Consider the following 26,324-nt stretch of genomic DNA (forward strand, 5'->3'; position numbering starts at 1 on the left):
AAGAGAAATGGGGAAGAGCGGCTCTTGGTGAGGCTAAGCATACTTTGGCCTGGGTTGGTTCGCGGTGGGGGCAGGGGCCCGCAGCTGCGCCCTTACTGAGAATCTGCTCCCCCCACTGTCCCCCCCCCACCTCCCGGGGACCTGCGCTGGCAAACCTGGAAGGCCTGGCCCTGTGTGTTTCCACAAGATCGTAACACATCGCGCCTGCGGCCCCGCCTCGCCCTTCCCTCTGCCAGGAACAGCCCGCCTCCCTAAACCTTGGCTACCTGGCAAATTCCTGCTCATGCTTTAAAACCGTGTGCTGGCCCCGCCTTAATCAAGCTCGACCTCACCCTCTAGACAAAATGTATCGCTTTCACCTCTGTACGTTAAGACCTTTTTTTTTTTTTTTCATTACGGAAAATTTCCTTAAGGATACAGAATTCTTCTGGACACCTTTTGCCAGGACGCGCGCGCCCTCATCACTGCGTGTATTAAGCGGGTTGGAAAGGCGCGCGCCCCGCGTCCGCCCTCCTCACAGGACCTGGCGCAAAGCGGACCAATGTTTTCTCAGACGGAACGGAAATGATCGGATCCAACGCACCCATTTTACAGATGAGCTCATCGGAGGAGTCGCTGCAGTCTGCCCTTTTGACTACCAGAGGGTGGAGGGACAGGTTCCCCGCTCGCCCTGCCCGGGTCCACTAAGCCTGTGTAACCGCCTCCCCCCAGTCCCCCCACCCCGGGCTGGCCCGCCCGTGCCCAGGCCGCTCCCCGCGCTCTCTCCTCTCCCGGGGCCACCTGGCCCTCTCCGCCCCCTGCGCATGGAGGTGGCCGGACGCCCCCGCAGCCAGCCCCCCACGCTGGGGGACGGCGTGGGGCCCTGCGCGGACCACGTGGGCGCCCCCTCCCACCGTCGGACACGCTGCGCCGGGGCCGCGGGGCGGGGCCGGGGGCGGGGCCGCGCCAGGTGCAGCGCGGGGCGGGGCCGGGCGCGCACCTCCACGGGCGGGGGCGGGCCCGGGGGCGGGGCCGGGCCGCCCCTCCTCCCGCCCCACCCCGCGCACTCCCGGCCCGGGATTAGCGACCCGGGAGCCCGCGCCCCGCGGCCCCGCAGCCACACTTTCCTGGGAGCGGCGGCCGCGGCGACACCATGAAGAAGTCGTACTCAGGTGGGCGCCGCGGCCGGAGCGCGGGGAGGTGGGGGTGGGGGGGGTGGAGGTCGGGGTCGCGGGACGCGCCCTCCTTACCTGGGCCGGGGCGGGCCGCCGGACTCAGGCGCGGGTTGTGGCGGGTGGGGAGTTCGCGCCCGGCCGGTGGACGCGGTCCCCACCCCGGGTGGGGGTCGAGGGGCCTCCAGGCGTTGGGCCCCTCGAGGGACCCGGCGTCCCCCTTTGCTCCCAGGCCGCGGGGCCCGCGCGCACGTGCGGGACACCGGGGCGGGGGTCGCGGCGGGGGTCCTGGCGCCCCGGCCCTCTGACCCCTGCACGGCCGGCCCCGCCCCCCACCTGGCCCACGGTTCCCTGGCGCCGTCAGCCGCGGGTCGCCCGGAGGTCTGGAGGGGGCTGCCGTGGGGGCCGCTGCCCCGGGCTGGCCCTACTTCCTGCTCGCTCTCCGAGCCCCTTGCATCGTCGCCGACTCTGCGGGCGCCGCCGGCCGGTCGGGGAGTTTGGGGTCCAGGAGTGCGCGGGGGGGAGGGGGGGGCTGGTGGAAGATTTCCTCCGGTTCAGCCTCCAGGGCTGGTGGTCCAGGCCGCGCAGCATCCTTCAGATGGACTGCCTGTACCCAGCGGATGCCTTGAAAGTTCGCCAAATGGGACCGCCCAGCAGCGCTGGGGGCGGGGGGGGGTGGGTAACGAGGGTTCATCCGGTGGGTCTCACAGCGCCCTCCGCGTCCTGGCACCCATCCTGACTCCACCAGTGGGCCTGCCCTCACTCGGGTGGAGGAGGCCTCGCTGGCTCTCATCACCCCGAACTTCCATTTCACAGATGGGCAAACTGAGGCCACAAGCACTGAAGGGCAGGTCAGGGTAACCCAGATCTCCGTCCTCTCTCTTTTCTTGTTTTTTCTTTGTGGTTCCCCCCTCACCCCTAAAGGGTCCAGGCAGGATCCTCAGCCCTGAATTCAGTGGCATCTGCCCTTTTGCTCACCTTGCTAGCTGCGTTCTTAATCTATTTGGACATGAAGTTTTCTGCCAGGGACCCGTGACTTGATTTTTACTGATAAGAAGCCAGAATCATGGGACTCACTGGGAACCGAAGAGGCCATTTAGGCCACCCCCCTGCCTGTGGGTCATTTCTCAGTCTCCTGCTTTCCACATTCAGGAACCAAAATGAGTAATAAAGAATAACGTGTCTCAAAGAGGGTTACTCAGAACTTCCTTTAAAATACCCTTCTGGGTCAGTGGCTTAGAATGTCAAGGTTCACCCCCTTGTGGCCAACAGCGCGGCCCTAACCCGGCTCTGTCTCGGAAGCGTGGGTGCGTTGATGTGATGGTGGGGGAGGAGGGGGCTTCCAGGTGACATATCCTGGGCTTTGGCTCACGGTCTCCCTCCCCAGCATGCTCCAAATACTTGAGATGGATGTGGGCATTGCTGCTGCGTGAGGCCCTCTCCCTGGGATCGCTAGCCCCGCGCGGCCCAGGGACCCCTGTTTGCTCTTGCCCTTGTCTCCATACACCTCACGTCCTGCCGGTGGGTCTGGACAGTGGGTGTGATCGGGGGTCCTCCCAGGTCACAGGTCCTTGGCTTTTTCCCTGGGGAGACTGTCCTACACGGATGCCAGAGGGCCCCCCCAAGCTGGCTCGACCTCTCCTCTCCTCCACGCCTTCTCCGCCTCCCCCCAGGTAGATAAAGACAACAAAGCTGAAGCTTTGTGCAGTCAGTGGAAGGAGAGTTTATGGGGGTGAGTAGGAACCAGCTCTTGTAAAGTTAGCTTCCGTGGCTCCTGTGTGTACCTAACGGGGCGGGGTGCTGCAGGATGGGTGCGGGGAGGGCTTGGACCCCTTCCAGTTTGTTCCCCCGCTGGCAGCGGTCCAAGGTGGGCTGGGTCACTCCGTTGTAGTTGTGTGGGATCGGACTGGAGGGGACTGGCCCAGGGGCGGGGTGGCCTCTCGGCCCCATTCTGAACACGCTCCCGTTCCCCTGGTGCCCCGGTTCCACAGGGCTGCTTGGCAGAAGTCAGACCGACCCCTACGTAGCATGAATGCCATGAAATTAAGGAGCCTCAAACGGTGTTAAAAATCCCCCAGTATTGAAAATCCAAGGACAACGAAGAAGGCTTTTATTCTTTCCTGGATTGAGTGGGATCGTTGCTTCTGGACCTATTTACGGGCTCGGAAATAAATGGAATGATTATGATGGTGTTCTCTGTAGAGCTGCCTTGGAGTACTCGTGAGTGTCTGAAAAGGGGAAATTTTTTTTTTTAATGTTTATTTTTGAGAGAGAGAGAGAGAGCAGGTGTGTGCACAAGCGAGGGAAAGACAGAGAGGAAGACGGATTCCAAGCAGGCTCTGGGCTCACAGGGCAGGGCCCGACGCGGGGCTTGAACCCACGGACCGTGAGACCGTGATCTGAGTCGCTGTTGGACGCCTAGCCAACTTAGCCAGCCGGGCGCCCCTGGAAAGAGGAAAAAAATTGAAGATATGTTTTGTGGGGGGATCCCAAGTGTCTTGGGTCTGTACGCATTCGTTGAACACACACCGTGTGTTGGGCGTGCACAGGCAGGGCCGCGAGGGTACAGAGGTGATGGAAAGATCGTGGTCCCCGCTTGCAGGGAGCTTGCATGCTCCCTGGAGGGGCAAGAAGCAGGTGGATGACGCCCTTCCTGCCTGTGTTCCTGCGCCACACGGGCTCCAGATGCTACCCAATACCCTGGAAGCGGGGACCACGGGCGTGACGGGAGGTTTGAGTGGGCGGCCTTGAGAAGTGAGAAGCTGTGAGTAGGTCAGAGAATAAAAGGATCTTTCCAGGTGGAGAACATGGCAGACGCCCAGATGGGGCGTTAGGACAGCAGCTCCCGAGCTGCTCCAGGCTTGTCCCGGGCCCACCTCCCCTGTGGGCTCCAGTGGGCCAGGACCGATGTCCGTCTACAGGCCGCGTGGCCCCCGTGGTTCGTTGCGGGGCTCCTGGAATTAAATCCGAGCCTGGCACCTCCCTCACTGCGGGGCAAGGTACTTGGTCTCGCTTGGTTCATTTGTTACACGGGGTCGACGCTGACTTGTGAAGATCGCGTGAGCTCGTGCGTAGAAAGGCCTAGAAAGGCCTGCTCTGTACCTTGGCGGCTATGGTCACCATCATTGTTTTATTTTTTTAAATGACTTTTGCTAAGTTTATTTATTTTGAGAGAGAGAGAGAGAGAGAGCAGGGGAGGAGAAGAGAGATGGAGAGAGAGAGAAGCGCCAGCAGGCCCTGCACGGAGCCCGACGCGGGGCTTGAACTCAGGAACTGTGAGAACACGACCTGAGCCGAAACCGAGGGTCGGACGCTTAACCGGCCGAGCCACCCGGGCGCCCCTGTCTTCATGGTCCTCATCAGCAGGAGGAAGGAGAAGGCCGCTTGTCCCTGCCTTTGCCAGGAAGTGCAGGAGCTGTCCGGTCCTCCCCGCACCTCTGCGGCTTTAGAGGCCGGAGTGAGGCCCAGGCTTTTCCCGCAGCCCCTTGGTGTTGCAGCCGCCTGCTGCCTGAGTCCCCCGGGTTTTCTGGTGTTCTGAGTCTGGGGCTCCTCACTGCACACCAGGTCACACAGACCTTGCCCTCCAGTGTCCCCGGCTCCCCTGGGAACCCTCAGTGGCACAGGCGCTTCCCTGGGGCCCACGAGCCACAGAAACGGGGGACAAGGGGGTGGGCATTGGTCTGTGTGTGCACCGGCCACAGTAGGGAATTACTTGGAGATTCGTTGTGGCTTCGAGGAGATTCCCAGAGGGGTACCTGGCCTACCAGGGGTTAAAAAGCTCTGCCCTGTAGTGACTTCTCCAGAGGCCCGAGTAGGAGGCTGGACCCCAGGGCAATGGCCTTAGAGAGATTACGTCTGCAGCCGGGCCCCGGAGTGGGCGGCCTTCTCCACACCCAGTGCCCTAGGAGCTGACTTATGGGAAGGGCGAAGAACCTCCGAGAACACTTCCCCAGTGAGCTAACCCCGGGTTGCCGGGTTGCCGGGTGAGCGTGGACAAGGTTCTTCCTCTTCTCTGTTCTGGCCCCTTCCCCTGCCCTGTCCTTGCTGTCCCTTGTCTCCTGGGGGCCAGGCCTGTTTGCTCTGGCTCATCTGCGGACGTGGGCAGAGAGAAAGAGCTACCTCGTGCAGTTAGCCTGTACTACTTCGGACTGGTGCCCAGGACCACGGAACTTGGGGATCCCCGAACCCCACAAATGTGAGTGAGCTGACTGAGCCCGAGACCGGGGGCCGTCCCTCTTCCTGGCCTCCCGCAGAGACGGGGGGTGACCTCCCTGCCTGGCCTTCTGGCTCGCCCCAGCTCACAGACACCTGCCCACCAGCACCTCCCAGCCAGGCCAGCGGGGTTCTGAGAGGCCAGAGTGAGGGACCTGAGTTGGAGGTCGCCCACCGTCTTTCTGGAAGCCCCGCTCTGCCCACCCACCTCCGTGTCCAAGCCAGGACAGGTGCAGAGGGGACGTGAGATTGCCTCTCAGGAGCAGAGGCCCAGAGCCCCGGCCCAGGTGGCAGTGGGGGCCGGCCATGGGCGTGGAGCTCCCAGGTGGGCGTCTGCAGAGGACATCTCACCTGGAGACCCAGGGACCCCAGGAGGAAGAAGGCAGTCCCCTCCCCCGCAACTCCCTGGGCAGCCTGGCGAGACTCTCCTGCCCGCCCCAGGCCGCCCCACGTGGATGGGACCTGGGGGCGGGACCTTATTTCCGCAAGGCTGTTTGTCCACGGGCACTGTTGTGTGGGATATGCAGTTTGCCTAAGATGTACTCGATAAGGAAGGTTCAGCCCACGGCAGTGCCGGGCCCAGCCAGGGGCGAGGAGCGCCAGTTCCGGGGCGGATCCAGCTGGTGGCCTTGGGGGAGGGAGGGCTGGAGAGAGAGGCCCAAGGCCCCAGGGGTGCGAGCCTCGCTGTGGAGGGAGGTGATGGGCTGGGTTCCCGGCCCTCTGTGCTGGCACTGTTATCGAGGAATGCCCAGCTCTAGGTGTGGCCGGGGGGGTGGGGGGGGGGTTGGGGACATCAGTGGGGGTAAGTGGCGGTGCAGCCCCCTGGGAACCTGTAGACAAGACCACACAGAACCCACGAGACCACGGCGCCCACCGTGCTGAGGGACTCGGTCCCCCAGAGCGACCTTGGCTGAGCTGTGGGGTGCCTGTTCCCCCACCGAGGTTCCTGGCCCATTTCGACTCTCCCTGTGGGTTCCGTCGCTCGTTCCAGAAGGGTCCACCCGGCGCTGCTGAGTTGCTGGGAAGGGCTCCCAGCGTCCTTCCTGTACCCTGGTGGCTCCCACTGCGGCCGGGGAAGGGCGGCCTGGCCTTGGGTCCCCAAGGTTGAGCGTGGTACTCTGCTCCCAGCCCAGTTTCTCTCTGCCTTATCTCCCTGTCCCCACCCGGGGCCCAGGTCCACTGCAGTGGCGAAGGGGGTGGCGGCTCCCAGGCGTCTTGCCCTCTCGGGCCTTTTGGAGCTCTGTAAGAGCCGGGCTTTGTTCCCGTCCTAATCTGACCTGGTTCTCTGAAGCGTGACTGCTGGCAGCCTGCGGGCCTCCAGGGCGGGGAAAGGGGCAGCGGCGGGGACGGTAAGATGATCCGGGTCACAGGGTGGCCCCGAGCCCAGGCCGCCCGCCTCCTCTGGCGGGAGCACACGTCACCGGTCGCACTCCCAGCGATGCTGGCTCTACACCTGCAGAGGCCTGTCGTCTTGGGGAACAGGGATCCCCAAGGGCCACCCCGGCCCGCAGGTGTGGGCCCCAGTGTTGGGTGGGGCGAGGAGGGCGGGAAAGACCTCTGTCTTGCTGACCGACCCCCCCCCCCCCCCCCCCCCCCCGGAGAGCCGCGTCTTGTGTCCTCCCTGGCCGGGGGTTTCAGAGTGGGGCCGAGCTAGGGCGATGGGGGGGCTTGTCCACTGCCCCCTTTCTGGCTCCTGGAGAGGCCTTGCTCGTCCTGGGCGGTTCAAGGGGTGGTGCAGGGATGCCCAGGCGGTGACTGGGCCTTGTGGGGCCCTCAAGGCTGCACCTGGGAATCAGGGCTGGCCACGGCAGCCGTGGAAGTCCCCGAGGGCTGTGCCAGGGCCCCTTGTCCCGACCGGGCCAGGCGTGTTGGGGCAGCGGCTGAAAGGCAGGCGGCAGTGACTGCCTGCCCCGGTTGGAGACCGCTCCTGGGGAGTGTGGTTACCAGGAAGGGCTGGGCAGAGGCGAGCTGGCAGGCGGCCCCGGGCTCGGCCCGCGGCTCAATCTGACCTGCATCCTGGGGCTTTCACAGCCTTCCCGGTGGACCGTGCCTCCTGTTTCCACCGGGGATCAGATCCCAGCGGGAGAATAAAGCTCCTGTAATCCAACGCCCGTTGCCTTCCTGATCAGCCTGTTAAGAACCCGGCTAATCAACTTCAGACGGATTTGGGGGTTAGTTTGTGAAAGTCGCTAACAAAACCGTGACTTCTGTTGCACAGAGGTGCCCCAGTGTAGACAGTGTGGGGAACACAGGTCGGGGAGAAACATCCCATTGCACACAGGCGGCGCTGTGAGGCCGGGGAGGGGGAGGGGGAGGTGGTGGCATGGGGGGGGGGGGTGGCTGAGTTGTGGCACACCCTCAGCCCTGGCGATCCAGTCCGTTCTGGATGGTCGCACCTTCCTGGGAGCTGGGGGTTGACACTCGAGCAGCCAGACCTTTGCGTGTGGACCTTTTTTATTGTTGTTTTCTTTTTTTTTTTTCAATTTTTTTTTAATGTTTATTTTTGAGAGAGAAACAGAGCATGAGCGGGGGAGGAGCAGAGAGAGAGGGAGACACAGAATCCCAAGCAGGCTCCAGGCCCCGAGCTGTCAGCGCAGAGCCCGACGCGGGGCTCGAACTCCCGAAGCGCGAGATCACGACCTGAGCCAAAACCAAGAGTCAGACGGTTAACCGACCGAGCCACCCGGGCGCCCCAAAAAGATCTGAGTCTTTAAGGAATCTCTGCGCCCGACGTGGGGCTCAAGCTCACAACCTCAACGGAGCCAGCCGGGTGCCCCCAAACTGTAAATTTTAAACAGCTGGCATATACCATAAGCACCAGAAATTCCAGAAACCTAAGAATGCTTCTATCAATCAACTACTTGTCCTGTCTCCAAAGCATTGTTTTGTTTTGTTTTTTCTACTGTTTTGGCTACATGCTCTGATCGCTTCTTTTACCTGAGGACTTGGTCATATCATTTATTCCGAACAGAAAGAGAGAGAGAGAGGTAGAAAGAGAGAGAATAGAAATTTCATTCATCTTCCTGGTTAATCAAAGTTTATTTTTTTTATCTTCAGTAGTTGGGATGCATTAAAAAGTGTGACTTCACAGTTTGTGATATTGCCACGATCTTTGCCCTCTAAACACAAGAATTCTGATCAATTCTATTTTGAAGATAATTTCTGTTTTTAAGAAAGACACAGAAAAGTATGGGACATTGCGGGGCAGCTGGGTGGCTCAGTCGGTTGAGCGTCCCACTTTGGCTCAGGTCACCATCTCGCGGTTCGCGAGTTCGAGCCCCGCGGCAGGCTCCGTGCTCTCAGCACAGATGCTCTGTCCCCCCCCCCTTCTCTCTCTCTCTGCCCCTTCTCCACTTGCGTGCGCTCTCTCGCTCTCTCAAAAATAAAAATAAACCTTAAAAATAAAAGTACAGGGCATTTGTAACTGTACCTTCATTCCTGGCCGGGGATACTTGTCGTTTTGATTCAACGTGGACGAGAACTGAATTCTCCGCTTACAACTCTGTGTCTGGTGATTGGAATGGTTTTCCGTAGACGAGCTTCTGGCTCCATACGTGCCACATCTTGCTTCTCCCCCTCTGCCCACATTTTTCCGGCATGCACTCGGGCCACGCCCCTGCCCTGCCCCTCTGACCGTGCGCAGCACACGGGTGGGGACGGGAACCAGAAGGCACATCACTGGACTCCCACCGCGGAATGGCCAGCGGTCACCTAAGTAGACGCAGAAAGGTGCGAGCTGTGTAAATACAACCCAGCTGAGTCCCAACTACATAGCTTTCCATCCAACCTCTCCTTGGCCGGCACCCCCAGACGGCAGTACCCCTCCGGTGGCTCCTTGCACAGGAGGAGTGTGTTGGGCAGGAGCTCAGAGTGGACACAGACAGGGATTTTAACCGATTGGATTTAAGGTATTTCCTGGTTCGCACATTTTGCAAGAACGTTTGACCGTGTCGACACGCGGTCAGGGCCCTTCTCGGTGGCTTTGCCGAGACGACCTACAGATCTTCAGCAGCAGGAAGCCACCCCCATCCCCTCCCCGCCAGATCTGAGGGTCAGAGGGAGGAGGTCCTGTCACCCGTCCAGAGTCCCCTGACGCTGGGGACGAAGGCGGGCCTGCCTGACAGGGGCTACAGCTTTCGGCAGAGGCCAGACGTGACCTCCCAAGGCAGAGAGAGCGGGAAGGAGGTACCCCGTTTCTCCCTTGCTCCCACCTTCCGCTCTCCTCCCAAGCCCCTCGCTGGGTGGCAGACCGGGGGACCTGGAGACCTCGTCCCGTGGATGGCATCTCTTCTGTCACTCAGAGGAGAGCCTGGGAGGGCAAGGGATGATGCTTGAAGATTATCTGTTGTTTATCTGAACTTCAGATGTAAAAAATTTTTTTTAACGTTTGTTTATTTTTGAGGGAGAGAGAGAGAAAGTGGGGGAGGGGCAGAGAGAGAGAGGGAGACACAGAATCCGAAGCAGGCTCCAGGCTCCGAGCGGCCAGCCCAGAGCCCGACGCGGGGCTCGAACTCACTAACGGTGAGATCGTGACCTGAGCTGAAGTTGGCTGCTTAACCGACTGAGCCCCCCCCCAGGCGCCCCTGAACTTCAGATTTCACCGGGCAATGTAGTTTCTACGGGTGGGGCCCAGAGCCCAGATGCCCCGCTGGTGAACCTTTGAGGGAAGGGCTCTGTGGGTCCTTGGTCAGCACCGATGGCTGTGTGACAGACGTGGCCATCTGGTGACACCTCTTCCCCGAGGTGTGAGCCAGATGCCCGCGTGGAGGGGCCCCAGGAGCAGCCAGGGCACTTTGGGTCACCGTCGTGTCCCCCGCACCCTGGACAGTGCCCGGTGCAGAGTAGGCACTCAGTGATCTTTCACGAGTCTGCATCTGCCAAGATGCTCAGACAGGCTGAACACCCGCCCGAAGATGTGGTCCGAGCTGGAGGAGGACGTGCGCCCCGGTTCCTCGCCGCACACGCAGAGCCACCGCCCGGGGCCTTCTCTTCCGGCCCTGCAGCCGGGCCCCAACCCTGAGCCTCAGCAACCGCGGCCGAGGGCACCGCACCAGAACCAGCGGCCCCTTCCGCTGGCGCTTGGTAGCCGGGCGGACCGTGGGCTGGGAGCACCGCCAACACCGGAGAGGGGATGGCAGGTAGGGGCGGGAGTCCGAGAAGGGACTAGGACCCCTGGCTTCAAGGCCCGAGGCTTTGCAGAAAACAGAACTTCCCGCAGTATTGCGTCCCTTGCCCGAGCACGTTTCCAAAGGCAAAAGGATTGCTCGCCACGTGGGAGAATACGTTGAGGTTTGCTTCGATCCGCAGCCCCAGCTGCCGGCCTTGGTGGGGAGAAGGTTCTCTTGAGGGGCGCGGGGGGCGGTGGTGGTTGGGGCACCATCAGGAGGGCATCCGCACCTCCTTAGTGTACCTGTCCAGAGCACACACACTTCCTGGCAGCAAAGGCCAAGGGCAGAGGGTAGGAGAAGAGGGAGGAGGTGTTATCTCCTTATCTCAGGTTCCTCTGAAGATAAGCCTGGAACTTGACTCTTTACTCCCACCTGCAACCTTGACTTGGGGGAAGCCCTTCACAGCTTCTGTGAGCACTTGAGCTTGGAGAAAGGGGGGTAAAGACTGTGTGTCCTGGCCCCCCCCCCCCCCCCCCCGCCCCGGGCTTGAAGGAGGAGGGGACCGCTGGGTAGGGGCAGGCAGCTCTGGGCCAAGGTCGCCGGGACCTCCCTGTCCTTTCCTGAGAGTCTCTCATGAGTTTGAAGCAAAAATTGAAAACCGATTCTTTATTGAAAACGGACCCCTTCCTGCAAGGCTCCCTTTTGAGAAAATGGTGACTTTTAATTGGAGGAAGGTCCTGTCCAGACCTCCTTCGCCGTTGGCACAGAGCAGAACGGGGTGCATGTGTGTGTGTGTGGGGGGGGGGCGGTATCCCCTCCCCCGGGGTCAGGGTGTCTGGGCGGTGCACGACCCCAGCGGGGCTTGGGGCCAGCCGCCAGATCCTGGGCGGAGGCAGCGGCTCTGAGACTACGTGTGGTGTTCCAGTCATTAAAAATAATCACGAATAATAACCTATTAACTGGAGAGTCTAGTTAAGTTCCTCAGTGCCTGCTTAACCATTTCAACCTTGTAATTTCCCGGGTTCCATCACAAAAACGTGGTTGGAAGGGAAAGATAAAATGTCTTCACGCCCTGCCCTCCCTTCCCCGGGCAAGCTCCCCAGTTCTGTGACACAGGCACCCGGGCTGTGCCGCCCCTGGGGGGTGTGGCAAAGGGGCGAGAGGGGCACCAGGCGGTTTACCTGGACCCATTTTTGCTGCCTGGAGGCGGCCCCCACCCCAAACGCTGCTCCTACGAGGAAAATGCCTCGCGGACCATCCCCGTTCTCCCAGTCTTGCGTGGGATCCTCGTCTTTCTCTCGAGGCCCGAGGAGGCCCCGCGCATCTTCTGGCCTCTTCTTTCCTGCTCTGGAACGCTGCGTTTTCATTCTGTTGGAGCCGCCGGCCCGGGCTGAGTCCCGCTTTCCACTCTCTGCTGACTTTTGTCTCATCTGAAGCGACTTTCAATCTCGTGGGCTCTGTCTGCCACACTCTACTGGCGTTGGTCACTGGTCTGGAGTTTGTGCCCACGTGGGAAACGGCCTTTGGCCCGGCCTCCGAGTCTCTGGGGCGGCCGGGTCCGGGAGGGCAAGCACCCGGAGTCTGAGCTCCCCAAAGCCTGGCTGTTTTCTCTGGATCTAGAAAACTGCCCACCTTCCCCTAACGTGCAGATCGCTGTGGAGACCAGGAGGGTCTGGGGGCTTCCCTGAATTGGGAGGGAGTAAGGTAGAGCTCCTGGAAGAACTTTTTTTTTTTTTTTTGGCGGAGGTCGGGGCATAGCAGCGGCCTGGCCGGAACGTGCCGGGGGCCTCGGTTACAACTTCTCCTTCGTTCAGATGCATCGGCTCTGGGCCGCCGAGCTCTCTTAGCTCCTAATTATAGGTCCCCAGGTTCAGGTTGGCGTATGCAGCAGGTGAGCGATAATAATTTAAAAATTGTTATGACTGTGATGAACCTACTGCCGATGGTAATAATTGTCTAATCTATCGGGTGCTTCCTTTGTGCTCGGGACTGTGCCCAGTGCCACGGCGTGTGACCTCATTTCGTCTTGGTCCCCGTGCCGCCGCCCCGGGACGGGGGGGGGGGGGCTGGGGGGAGTGATGAGGCTGGAACGGATAGGGGTGGGTGTTATTTTCCCGGGGCGTGCAGCTCGCACCCGGCGAACTCTGGATGTCACATGGCCTCCTCTCCTTCTGAATATGTTTTCTTTTAAAATCGCATAAAAATAACTCCCTTCTCAACTGGAACAGCGGAGCCCTTGGATGTCCTGGAGGCCTTTCCAGCTCCCTCTTCGCCGGACTCCGACGCGGGCCCGAGGAATGAGGTCCAGGGAGCTGGATTTCAGTAGCTCTTGGCCGCGGGTGTCTCCCGGGCGGGGAGTTCGTCGGAGGGCGGGAACCCCAGGCCCGCCACCTCCCCGGCCCAGCAAGCAGCGTGCCCGGCGTCCTGTCTGCGCCAGGGGCTGCCTGGCACCAGCCGCGTGTTTGGGGAAATCGGAAAAATAAACAGCACAAATAAAACACAAACTCCACCCAAGAAATCCGAGACAGATGCTGTTGCTCTGGCCCCACCCGCGGGCTCGGGGAGGAGCCAACCCAGAATGGGGCTTGAGGACCAGACGCCCTGGTGGTGGGCGGGGGGGTGCTGAAGAGCCCGAACGGTCCTTTTCCCTTCTACCTTTGCCTGGAAGCCGCCACAGGGGCACGGGTGGGCGTCCAGCTGGCCCCGGGCGAGTCACAGCCGGAAGTGAGTCAATCCACAGGAATGTTGGGCCCATTCCTCCTCTGTTCCTCACCCCGTACTGTTTCCATATTGGGGACTCGCTGGATTTACAGGCACAGCTGTGGCTCATTGGTGCCACTCTTAGCCCGACGGCGGGACCTCTGAGTGGCTTGTGTGTGTGTGTGTGTTGGGGGGTGATGATCATTCTCGTGGGTTGTCACATGCAGTGTAGCTCCCACTCAGGCGTGTGGAGAGAGCTCACGGCCGTCGTGGTGGCCGTCGGAGGCTGGGGATGCCCATACTCCCGCCTCAGCAGCCTTGGGGGCAGGGCCCGTCTCCCTCCCGCCGCTCCCAGCCCTGGGGAGCCCACCAGAGCCACTGAGGGCCCCACCCTCTCCGGGTCTGAAGGGAGCAGTCAGTTCTGGAAGCCCAATGCGGGACTTTCCCGCCCCCAAGGGCCTGAGGCCGCCGTCCAGCCTCGATGGGCAGGGGTGGCCTGCAATCCTCGTGTTCTGGGCGGTAGTTGAGGAGGGACGGTTTCCATCACTCGGCGGTGAGCAGACGTTTCATCGGGGTGGCCGGGCACCCAGGGTGCTCGCGTGTCTGCCGGGTGAGGTCACAGAGCGGCGGGGAACGGGCTCACGTGATGACGGAGGCTGAGGAACCCCAGGGCTGCGGCTGCAAGCTGGGCGCCCCGGGAGGCGGGTGCCGCAGTTCAGCCCGAGGACCAGGGGGGCCGACGCCGTGCGTCCCAGCCCGTGGGCAGGAGAAGACCGGTGTTCCCGTCAGGCCCAGAGCACCCCCCCTTCCTCGGTCGTGTCCGCACCCACCGCGCCGAGGGGATGGCCTGCTGTGCCCAGTCCGCTGATACAGACACTAACCTCACCCAGAAACACCCAGAGATCACGTTTGGCTGCATATCTGGGCACGGGGGGATGCAGTCATGTTGACACATAGAGTCGGCCACCAGGTCGCCGACATGGCTGGGGCGGGCCGAGGGGGCCTTCCAGGTCTCGCTTCCCTTGTCTGAAATGGCCCTGGTGGCACCTGCGTCGTGGGGTGCGCGGGGAGTGGTCATAGAGCCTCCGTGAGCGGAAGTGGTCATGACCTCACAGCATCCCTCCTCCTCCCTGCCTCCTTCGAGGGTCTGCTTGGTCGTCCCTGCCTCCCAGAGGCCTCGCTGGTCACTCCAGGCCCTTGCGTCTCGTGTCCATGCATCTCTTGGTGGTGTTCCGTGTGGGTTCAACATTTGGGGCACATCCTGGGGTCCTCCCCAAGCTCAGAAAGAGGCCTGGGCTTAGCGGCAGGTAAGAAAGACCCTGAAGGATGCACTGTACCCATTCTGCTGTCACTGTCTTCAGACGTACAGAGCATGGGTGTCCCCGGGGAGCTGCACACGAAGCCAGGTCTGTGGGTCACCCTGCGTGCGGCTCTGGCACCTTCAGGAACAATGCTGGCTGCCTCCGCTTCCCGGTGGTCACGGTGTCGGGGGCGGGGGTTTGTGGGACGAATGAGTGAGTGAGCATTGTAAGAGCCTCTCCGGAAGACCGCGAGACGGGAGCGGGCATCTCTGGCCCCGGCATCCTGGGTGGCTGTCAGACGGCGGAGGCTGCGGGCAGGTTTCCGGGTTAACCCTGATGAGCGGGTCCTTTCCCCGCTCATCTTGCCGTCTGTGGGGAGGGCCTCTGCCGGCCAACCTGGGGTGTCCCTGCGGCTCTCCAAAGGATGGCCTGGTTGCCCAGGCGGCACACTTCCAGAGCTCCGTGAGACCTGGCCGCGGTAGCACGCTCCCCTGCCCCTCCCGTGGATACCCTTCCTGGCAGCTTCGGCCGGGCTCGGCTTAGCACCTCCGCAAATCTCCTCGAGTCAGGACTTGCCTGCCATAAGCCTCTCCAGGGAGCACGCGCTGGCCCGAGGGGTGGGTGCCGGGATGGAGCGTGTGCAGCACGAGGCGGTGCTCATCTGGGGCTCCGTTCTTGCTCCCCGCTGGGGGGTGTGGGGGAGGACCGCTCGTCCTCCACCCTCCCGGATCCAGCCCGGCCCTGCCCGGCCTCAGAGCAGTGGGGGGAGGGGGGTGGCGTCAGGGACCCTGGTGCGGGGAGATCCCGATTCACAATACAGATCGACGTGTGCCATCCCAGGGGGTGACCAGTGCCTGACCGGGGGCCAGCACCCCTCACCGTCCTGCGGACAGTCAGGATGGCATGATGCACTGGGCCAAGCCCGCATTTTAGAGTTGGACGGACTTGGGTTCATTCTGGGCTCAACTCCTAGGAGCTGTGCGACCTCGGGCAGGTTCCTCGACCCGACTGAAACTCGGCCGCAAAAGGCAGCGGTAAGAGTTAGGTGAGAGATGGGTGTAAAGAATCCGGCCCGGTGGCCGCCAGTGGCCGGTGTCCAGATGGCAGTGGCTGTCCTTGCAGGTGGCTGCTGGGCCTGGGTGTCGCCGGGGAGGACGAGGACCTCTGGTTTCTGGTTCTGGAGCCCGTTGTAGGAGCAGAGGTGAGGGCGTGCCCGGTGTTAACCACCCGCCGGCGGCCGTGTGTGACCTGTGCCTTCTGCCCCTGTCTTTAGGAGTCACGCGGACCTCCAGCAACCGTCTCCGGAAGCTTGGCGACCCCACGGGTCCAGGTAAGCGGTGTGTTAAGTCATGGCCTTGCCCTCTCTCCGGCCTGGCCCTCTCGGGTGAGCAGGGCCCCTCCCCTGCTGTCCAGGGAGACACCGTCTTCGATGGCTCTGACGCAGGTCGCGTTCGGGCCCGGCAGAGGCGTGTCGCCAGGGGCTGGGGCAGCCGCCCGTCTGTAGGTAGCACGGAGGGAAGGCGCGAGGTGCCGAGGGCGGGCCGCCCGCGGGAGGGCGGCTTTGACTCTGAGCACCTCTGAGCCAGTCGGCCCGTGACCCCTGCGCCTGCTCCCCGTGACCCTGCAGGAGGAAAGGTGCTCCCGTGACAGAGCGAATAGGTAACCAGTGTCAAATTAGCAAGCTCATGATGGTCACGGCCAAGCTATTCTCTTGGCTCTTTCTGTGCGTGTTCATGCTGGTGGCCCCCTTTCAAGGAGGATGTCGGGGCCCGGAGACGAAGGGACTCGCCTCTCCCAGAGCCCGCGTCCCACCTCCAAGACCAGCCCTGCCCAGTCGCACTTCCTGTGATGGTGGAAAGGTCCCGTGTCTGTGCTGTCCCCTGTAGGGGCCGCTAGCTACACGTGACTGTTGACCGTCTGAAGAATCCATTAAGTTTAATTTATTCGTCTGGTCGCTTGCATAGAATTCCTTAATTACTTTATTGTATTTATTTATTTATTTTTTAATTTTTTTTTTAACGTTTATTTTTGAGACAGAGAGAGACAGAGCATGAACGGGGGAGGGTCAGAGAGAGAGGGAGACACAGAATCCGAAACAGGCTCCAGGCTCTGAGCTGTCAGCACAGAGCCCGACGCGGGGCTCGAACTCACGGACCACGAGATCATGACCTGAGCCGAAGTCGGACACTTAACCGACTGAGCCACCCAGGCGCCCCCTTAATTACTTTATTTTAGACGAACTTCCAGCTAAGGTCTTCATGTAGCTAGCAGCCAGATCTTTCTGGCGACGCCAGAATTCCTTGCCCAGACGTTCCTGCGCCTACTTCCGGGGCCAGCGCAAACATCCCCGAGGGGAGAGGTGTCACCTGCCCGTGGGTGGGACACCTCCAGGCTCGTGGGGAGGCCAGGGGCAGCTCTTTGCAGGGAATGGGGGTGGTGGTGTCGGCGGGGTGTGTCTGTACAGGCTGGGATGTCCACACGGCCGTGTCTGAGGCCCCGTGTGGTGCAGGATGGGGCCGGGTGTGGGAAGGGAAGGGTGACGCCCGGCTGGAGGTCTGCAGGGCGGCCGAATGATTCACATCCGTGGTTAAGCAGGAGCTCCGCCCACCCGGGGCCACGTCAGGCCACTGACCACTGGACCGCCCGGCCGCCTCTGCTTTCCCGGGGAACTTTTCTCCGGGACCCCTTGCCTCTGCAGCTGGGCCGCTTCTCGGTCTCCCTCCCTTCCGCCAGCGGGGCTGGGTCTGGGGGCCTGGTCTTGTGACGGGCTGGAGACCGGCTCCTGAGCTCGGGGGTTGAGGTCCTGGGAGACTGGCGCCCCGGGCCGCGTGGACGCAGCCTCCTCTGGCCAGCGCCTCCCCGCGCTCAGACTGGCCAGTTCTGTGCCGTCAGCCCTTGGCAGCCGCTAGCACGGCTCCACTTGGAAGCCTAAGGCATAATTTGCCAAAGCCCAGAGCTGCAAGTCGGTGATCTGGGTTTCGCCTGGGACCGCCTGCTGACACACGGAATCCTCTCTGTGGGGGCCTGTGCGGGCTCCGGCCCGGGACACCCTTTCCTCGTCTCCCTGGCTCCTTCTGTCAGCCCTGCCGTCCTGCAGCTGAGACCTCGGTCCAGGCGGGGTCCTGCCCTGGACCCCCAGCCTCTCAGCCCCCTCGCCCTGCCCCTCTGACCCTTGTAGGATCCCCGTTGAGAGCCGCCGCCCTCCCTCCCCCCCCCCCCCCCCCCGAAGCTTGACCTTCTGTCCCACACCCTGCCTGGTCTCCCGTGTCTGGGACCTTGGACCCCGAGTCCTCCAGAGGCCTGCTTTCGTTCAGGTTCTTCACGGGGCTGTGTGTGGGACCAGGTCGGGGACGGCCGTTTCTGGCACAAGCCACACCCAGGTCAATGCTTTGACGAGCTCACTCACTCGCTGCTCTTTTTTATAAAAATGGAATTGGTACTGGGGCGCCTGGGGGGCTCAGTCGGTTAAGCGTCCCACTTCAGTTCAGCTCACGATCTCGCGGCTCATGAGTTCGAGCCCCGCCTCGGGCTCTGTGCTGACAGCTCGGAGCCTGGAGCCTCCTTCGGGTTCTGCCTCCCTCTCTCTCTGTTCCTCCCCCGCTCACGCCGTCTCTCTCTCAAAAATAAAGAAACATTTAAAAAAGTAAAAAAAAAAAAAAAAGAACTTGGTTGACACGTAAATGTGAAAAGTAAAATAACAGAACGGCTGTGCCCCCACCATCCGGCGTGAGTTATGGGGTTTCACGGGTGCAGTCTGAACCCCTGGGGTGACCCTCCCCATGCCCACCCCTGCCAGGGTGACCACTTGTTTGAATTTAGAACCGGTCCCCGTCGGGCGTGTCTGTGGTCAACACACGTGGTCTCATGTGGTCTCTCGTGGTCTCGTGCGGTCTCTCGTGGTCTCGTGCTGAAGACCAGCGGCATCACATCGGGTGTCCAAGGGGGCGGTGGCCGTTTGCTGCTTTTTGCTTTTCCACGCGACGGGATGGCTTTGAGACCTGTCCACGCAGGGTCCACGTAGCTTTAGTTCATTTATTCTGACCACGGGCGAGGGCTCCTCCCTGCGGGCAGGCCGAGTTGCCTGTCTACCCGTGGGCCTGCTGCCCGGGTTCCACGGAAGGTTCCTCCGTTACAGGCGCTGTTGGGAACATCCTCACGTGTCCCCGTGCCCACGTGTGTGACCCCAGGCGGATCGTCTGGGCCGTGGGGATGCCCACACTCAGACCTCCCAAGTGGCCTTCTGGTTTCTTTTCCCACACTCTGGGCCTCTAGCAGCGTCTCTGGGCAGCCGCTTCCGGGGCCACTGTCTCGGGCCAACCTTTGCCCTGGTTCCCACAGCGCACCCGGTCAGCTCCCTCACCTTCTGCGGCCCGGCCCGCCAGCCTGCCCGACTGTCCCCGGCCGGGATCTCTCAGAGCCTTCTCTTTCTGCCCGTCGTGTGTGTTCTGGGTCCTTCTCTTCTTCCTTCAGACACCTCTGAGGTTGGTGGCCTCATCCCTTCTGTAGGAGGTTGAATCGTGTCCCCTGAGGATTCACGTTCACCCAGAACCTCAGAGAGTGACCCGACTTGGACATCGGTCTCTTCCGGGCGTCGTTGGTTGGGGATCTCGAGATGAGGTTCTGCTCCTGGTAGGGTGGCCCTAAACCCCATGGCTGGGGGTCCTTCCAAGAAGGGACATGGCACACAGGGGACGTACACGGGGGGAGAAGGCCGCGTGAAGACGTAGGCAGAGATGAAGTAAGGTGAGCACTCCGGGGGGATGCCGGGACTGGGGCTGGAAGAGACCAGAAGGGTTTTCCCCACAGCCTCTGGAAGAAGATCAGCCCCGCCGATGCCTTCATTTTGGACTTCGGCCTCCAGAAGAAGAGAGAACGGGAGAGAACCCGTTTTTGTTATTTTAAGCCCCTGTGTTTGTGACGATTCGTTAGGAGAACCTCAAGTACCTTCCCGCTGGGCCGCTGTGGGTGGATGGGGGCTGTGTCTCTGCCCTCACGGGGGACGCCTCACAAGCGGGTGCCCCCTGGGATCTCGGGCGGGTTCCTCCGACGCTCCCTCCCCGCCCGTCTTTCTGTCCAGGCTCACGCACCCCTTCCTTGTCCCGGGCCCAGTGAGCCCTCAGCCTCACGTTCAGGACCCCTAGCTGTACGCGGGGCCCCGCCGCCATCATTGTGGGCACACGGGCAGGAGGGAGAGAGCGTGCCTCTGTGGCAGGGAGCCGGTCGAGGACGACACTGCCAGAGCCTGGCTGACCGCGGGCAGGGCCGTGGGCTCTCAGGGGCTCCCCTCGATAGTGCTTCCTTTGCCATGCACCGACACCTCGTTTCCTTTGTTCCCGTCACGTCTCAGCCTGACCGTCCACCCAGGTACTCAAGCAAGAAATCGGTGTCTCCTTAACCTCTGCACCACCCCCAACACCCTCTTGTCAACCCCCCCTCTCCCCAAATGGCCGCCTCTTGGCCTGGACCTGGTCAGGCCTCGGTGTCCCTCCTCACGGCACCCCTTCTCCACACGGAGGCTGCCCTGGTCCCGTCAGCATTCGGCGGCATTCGCTGAGACCCGGCCGTGTGCCCGGGCCTGGGCCAGAGGCTGCGTCCGTGTGATTATTCGGAACAGACCTGGTCATGATCCTCCTGCTATTAAGGAAACCTTGGTTCACTTCTCCCCACAGGCTACACGGAACCCAAGTACGGTGGTCATGACGCTTCCCAGCCTGGCCCGGCCCCCTTTCCAGGCCCTCTCTCCCGATTCCTCCCTCCAGGCTCTGGGTGCCCTGGCCATCTGGCGACCACGCTCTGGGACGGGCTGTGCACCTTCTCGTCTCTGAAGGTGTTCTCTCTCCACGGTAACTTTGACCCGGCCCGTCAGTCTCCGTTAGCCTGCTGGCCTGGGGGGTCTCGGGGTCCTCCCCACCCATAGGGCTCCATGTTCTTACGGCACATAGCTAGCAGGCTGTAAATACTGTGGACTTGAACTCGATAGGAGAAGCTTGGGACGATGGGCCAAAGAAAGAGTTTAAAATAGAAGTATCCGCCTTCTTTTGCCTTGGCTGAAAAGTAGCTTTTCTCTTTGTTTGTCTTCTGGTGAAGACATTTATGGAGAATGCGATGTCTCCGGGGAGGAGGAGGAGGAGGAGGAGGAGGAGGAGGAAACCCATTCAACAGTAGGCACACGTGGCTGCCATATTGAACGCGATAGATATAGAACATTTACATCATCGCAGAGCGTTCTGTTGGGCAGCGCCGGTCGGGAGAGTCCACGTGTTGGATCTTTAACTTCGTTGTTCACCCGGCGAGCGTTTACTGGGCGCTTGCCGAGCAGGCAGAATGCAGGGCTCCCAGCGGTGAATGGAAGACACCAGCTCTTTGGGGGAGTTTTCAGTGTTCTGGGCAGAAGCTCCAACCCCGGGGCCCCGGGGGCAGACTCTACCGAGAACCTGGCCTCCAAACCCCTAGGCCCCCCCTTGCACCACACGGCCAGCCGGGGCCTCCGGTAGGAGCGGAGCGCCGGCTCCGGCCGGGCTGCAGCCTGGGATGGCTGGCTGAGCGTGAGGCCCTCCCGGGCCGCTGCCCTCCCCCGTCTCATCTTGGTTCCCTTCCTCCCAAAGCAACAGGCCGGCCCAAGGGCAGAGAGTAGCCGGGTTGCGTTTGCTCAGGAGCAGCCGAAAGTTGGCCGCACGATCAAAAGCGGGGAGAAGGTTCCGGAGAGGAATGCAGCCGGCCCCAGCCCGGAATCTGTGTTGCTCGGGGAGGCTGCCCGCTCTGCTGGCGGGTAAGGTAGCAGCGGGAGGGGGTCAGGATGGAACGCCTTTACTTGTAACTCAGGGAGGCAGACTCCAGTGGTTGAGTCTGGGGGTGAGCGGGAAATGAACGGAAAAGTCATTTTTTAGAGGGAGAGTTCCCTGGGAGCTCGGAGCCGATTATGGAGGCTTCGCAGGCATCCGTGCTGGGGGAGGGGGGTGAGCGGGGGCGGAAAGTGTGAGCCCAGAGCCTCAGAATGTGACCTTCCTTTCTGAGTGTCTCCTCTCCCCCCACCTCCTCACAGCCCCTCCTCAGAAGGGGCGCGGGGAACAAGGCCCCGTCGGTCCTGTCAGCCCCTTCTCGATGCTGCCCTCACCATCAGAATCATCCTCCTGGCCGGGTGGCAGGCGTTCAGGGCACCCCGGGAGTGCCTCTTACTTGGGCGTCCCCTCCCCACCGGGTGCAGGGCGGTATCTTTAAAGACAGGCCTCACCCCGTACCAGGCCCCTCGCTGGTGATGGTGACATTGAAAAGAAGGTGGCTGGGAACAGGCAGGTGGCAGGTACACATCTGTGCGGGGGGAAGGGGGGTGAAGGACGGAGGCACCATCTTGAGAACCGTCTGGAAAGAGCTGTTGTGCATTGGTGCCCACCCCAGGACGTGGGCTGGCCGGAGGGGGCTGGGCCTTGCTGGATGCTCCAGGCAGTTTCCCAAAGCTATGGCCCCCCGGGGCGGGTGGGGGGGGGGTTGGGGGGTCGGCCTCCCCCAGGTGGCAGGTGTCCAATCCGGGCAGTGCTGGGTTAAAGGAAGCCTGCCCCCTCACTGGCATTGCTCACCGCCTTTCGTATGCTAATGCAGCGGCAGATTCTAAGCTGGGGTGGGGGTGGGGGGGCATCGGGTTTTATGTAACCACAGACGAGGATAATGGAGCCATGTGGGGAACCCACTTCGGGGATGCAGGTCTGGCCTGGCCTCACCCCACCTCTGCGCCTGGCCTCTGAGCTGGCTCATGACTCACACGGGCCTCCTCGGAGCCAATCGGTGCTGCCAGGTTTTTGGTTTCAAATGATCCCCTGCTTGGGCCAGAATGCTCGGATTTTTAGGCATGGTGGTGGGGGGGGGACGGACGGACGTCGAGCCAAACTATGCCGGGGACAAACCCCAGGTCAGCTGTGCTTAGCAGCTGCACCAACTACGGCTGTGAAATCACAGCCTGTGCGCCCGACGCCTGCAGGAGGCGGCCTGGACGGACGAGGCCGCCGCGTGTCCTGGCCTAGCCCGAATTTCCACCAGCGGGCCTGTCTCGGGGAGAGGGGGGGGGGGCCTTCCTGGGCCTGCTTGGCCCCGGCGGGAATTGGTGCCGGAGAGTCTCGTGTGGTATTAAAGGGGGTCTTCTTCATATCTTTTCTGCAGTTTCTAAATCCAGTGCGATGAACAAAGATTACATTTATAAGCAGAAAAACCAGTAAGGAGCATTTCTTCAAAATCAGAAAAGAGGCTGAAGGAATAAACCCCAAAGCCCCCATGATTGCCACTGTTCTAACCCAAGGATTGGTAATGGTTGGTTGAATGTAATGCGTTAGAATGAAATATAATGGCCGGAAAACGTTATACGGGGATGTTGGCTCTTGGGTTTATGGTGTCTGGGGGTGTTTCCTGGGGCTGTCGTAATAAACGGCCACGGACTTGGTGGCTCACGACCACAGAAGTGAGTTCTCTCCAGGTTGTGGACCTGGACGCCTGAGAGCAAGGTGCGGGCAGGGTTGCCAGATCCTTCTCCGGCCTCTTGCTGCCCCTGGGGGCTGCGGCCCCTCTGTTTGTGGCCGCACCCAGCCTTCAAAGCCACGGTCTGCAAATCTCTCCCGCCTCCCCCCCACCCCCGCCCCGTATGATTAGGACCCAGCCTGACTGCACTTAAACCCTTCTGCAAAGACGCTCCAAATAAGGTCCCCTTTACAAGGATCAGGTTGTGATGTGTTTGGGGGCCACTGTTCAGCCTATCGGACCCCCCCTTGGTTGAGACACTGCCCCCACCTTCCGTCACCATGCGGGCCGCTTTTGGGGCTTTCCTCCAGGCTCTGCTTGGGGGGTGGGGTGAGGAGGTGCTTGCCCTTGGGCGTCCCCCGCCCCCCAAGAAGACGCCCTTGCGACATAGGGCACTGCGTTTGGGGTCTTGTCCCAGGCGGGAGGGGACGGGGACCTTGACCGCGCCGTCTGGCAGGCAGGTGCGCACGGACCGCCCGTGGTAACACGCCTCACGTGGCCACGTGGGACGGGATGGCAAGCTCAGAATAATGACAATGAGTGAAGGGGCTGGGGGACCAGGGCAAACCGGAAATGGGTCGTCAATGGGGGGGCGACGCTCTTCACACCAGCCCACGTGGCCACATGGCCGTCTTTTCCAAGACAAGCGCAGAATCTGCAGATTCTCCGCAAAACTGCCCGAGCCGTGCGGCACGGGCCCCGACGCGCGTCTTCTTTCAAGAGGGTCCGGCAGACAAAACCCGTGTCTGTCTGGGGCCAAGGGCCTTGGAGGGAAAGAAGCCTAAAGGGCAGAGGGGATGCCTCCATCTCCCCAGCCCCCCAGCCCTGACTCTGACCGGGTGCCGGTGGGGCCCTGAGGTTGCCAGGTGAGCGGCCCCTCCCCGCAGCCCCGGGCCCCAGGAGAAGAGCAGGGGGCACTCGAGCCCCCAGCCAGGCCCGGAGAAGGGGCTGAGTGTGGGGAGTCGCGCTGAGGAGCTCACTCCCTGGGGACAGCTGGGGACGCACTGACTCATGAGTGTGTGGGACCTTCCAGGAAGTCTCTCTTGCGCCATCCCCCTCCTCGCCTGGGCGGGAGGGAGGGCCAGGCGGTCTCTGTCAGGACCCGGACATCCCGCTGGGCTCCTCGGGCAGGTGCTCCTGGGCCCTGCCTCCTCCTCCGGGGGGTGGGGGTCGAGTCTGGGGTCGGGGGTGGGCTGCGGGGCCGCAGGCAGAGGCAGGCACGCGGGAGCGAGGCTTTGCGACCAAAGGATCTAGCATCGCGGGACGGGAAAATGAAAGACTTTGGAAGTCGCCAGGAATCTGACTGTGAGCTGGTTTCCAAGAGGCTAAGTTAAGCTTCTCCAAGTGGATATTAAAAAGGAGCAGCAGGCCTGGCGGAGGGGCTGGAGGGGGTGGAGAGAAGGCCGCCGGAAGCCGCTCGCACGCCGCACCTCTGGAGCCACCGGGCGCACAAAGCCCAGACGGCAGTCCAGTCCGGCCGGGACCCCGGGGCTGCGGGAGGCCCGCGGCCCACGTCCGGCCCCCGCCCCGCCTCCGCGCCTCTATTTCTCTGCCTCGGTCCCTTCTCCCTCCCGATTCAAAGAGACAATGCTGGTTCGGTTGGGAGCACAAACATATGATCAGCACATGGAAACGTGGTAATTTGGATGCATTCGTGATTGCAACAGATTGAAGAAATTAGACCAGACAAAGAGTGTTTTTGGAGGAGGAGGAGGAGGAGGAGGAGGAGGAGGAGAAGGAGGAGGCAGAAGGAGGGAGGGCGTCGGGGGTGAGAAGGGGAGGAAGCCTCTGGAAAGGGGGACGCCAGGACTCCCGCCTGCTGCTAAATATATCCGTAGTAATGGAGAGAGACCGGATCACAGGTAGGCCGCTCGCCGCCCCTCCCCTAACTCAGAGCTGGATCGCTGCTTCGGGAAGTCAGCACCCAGGGGTCACTGGGATTCATTTCTGTGGACATATTTCTTTCCTTTTGGCTGTTCTGAGGTCGTGGGACGCGGTGTTCCCAGAGCCGAGCTTCACGAAGTCTGGCTTTTATTTCAAGCCCGCTCTGCTTCCCGGATCCTTCTCCCCCTCGGTTCCCAGCGTGCCACTTCTGCGTCCCGAGACGCCGGGCGCAGGGACGGGGACGTCGGCGCCGAGCTCCCCGGCAAAGGGTGGGGGGACCCGCGGCCGGCGCTCGGCTCTGGGTCGCTAGTTGGTTGGTTCGTCCCCCGTGTGGTTTGTGTTTTTGCTGCCAGCCAAAGTCCGTCTTCAAGGCCGCCGTGGTCTCCTCCTTGAAATAGCCTTTTGGTGCCTTCCCAGGAGCTGATTGCCGGGGTGGAGCTCCCGGGGCTCAGGGCAGACATGCAGACGTGTGTGTGTGTGTGTGTGTGTGTGTGTGTGTGTGTGTGTGCGTGTGGGTGTGTGCACGCCCGCACACGGCTGACAGACCTGGTCCTGTTCGCTGGAAGCTTGGGGCATTAACCCAGGTGACTGACTGGTGTCATTGGAGCCCCTACTCACCTAGGAACCCTGCAACGGGGTGGGGAGTGGCGGTCTTCCAGGGTCACTGAGGGACGCGTCAGGCCAGCAGGATGAGCAGACGTGGGCTCGGCTCAGATTCTTCAGCAGAGTCGCTGATGTCACGTCAGGGCACAGAGTGAGGGCGGACGGCTGGTCCTGGGGCAGCGGGGCCTCGCGGGTCTGGACCACTCCCCGCTCCCCTCGTGGGTCCAGCCTTTCAAAGACGGGCCGTTTTCACGGGCGGTCCCCACGGAGCGGGCACAGAGCCGTCGGGGTGGCGCGAGAACCGATCCTGGAGAGAGGGGAGGCAGCCCCACCTTGAGTCATCCGGTCAGGTGGCCCTCTGTCCGCGGTGAGGCTGCTCAGTCCCCCGGCCAGCCACGGCACGCCGTGACTGTGTCGGCGTCTGACCTCGTGACTAGCCCATCGTGGTGCTTGCGGCTTTCAGCGTGCCCCTCGAGCGTCCTGGGTACCCTGTGCAGGTCTGGGGCCTTCTAGGGCTCCAGGTGGTCCCGGTGAGGCTCAGAATGCCACCCCACAGGTGCATAGCCTGCGTGCCACTGGGTGGGTTGGGGGGCTCCCCGAGAGGCCAGGGGAAAGGGTGGCCCGTCCCGAGGCTCCTCCTCGTCTGCTGCTCCAGGGGCTGACCTGATCCTGACGTGAGGTCAGGGCTGGCGGGGCAGCCACTGGGGGGAGAGCTGCCGACCGGCGTGCCCACATGTGTGCATGCGTCTGTGCGTGTGCATGTGCGTGCACGTGTACAAGGCCGGGACCACCACGGGAGGAGGGGCAGCCGTGGAGACCCGCGGAAGGCAAGGTGTGAGCTGAGTGACACGGGCCAGCTGGGG

At 62.0% G+C, this 26,324-nt stretch overlaps 1 protein-coding gene across 3 annotated transcripts in view; it reads left to right on the forward strand.

Moving 5' to 3' along the window:
• The first annotated feature begins 1,053 nt into the window (after positions 1 to 1,053).
• SEPTIN9 (septin 9) overlaps positions 1,054 to 26,324 on the forward strand; it is a 145,905-nt gene continuing 120,634 nt past the window's right edge. The window contains exons 1-2 of one of the 3 annotated variants that reach the window (XM_042967572.1): positions 1,054 to 1,151; positions 15,746 to 15,802. In XM_042967572.1, coding sequence (XP_042823506.1) covers positions 1,133 to 1,151; positions 15,746 to 15,802 — 76 coding nt within the window. In that variant the 5' untranslated portion in view covers positions 1,054 to 1,132. Of the gene's footprint in view, positions 1,152 to 15,745; positions 15,803 to 24,699; positions 24,837 to 26,324 lie in introns of those variants that run through there. The other 2 variants (XM_042967575.1, XM_042967574.1) reach the window with 2 other exon arrangements.

Source organism: Panthera tigris, chromosome E1, assembly GCF_018350195.1.
Source record: "Panthera tigris isolate Pti1 chromosome E1, P.tigris_Pti1_mat1.1, whole genome shotgun sequence".
NCBI lineage: Eukaryota > Metazoa > Chordata > Mammalia > Carnivora > Felidae > Panthera > Panthera tigris.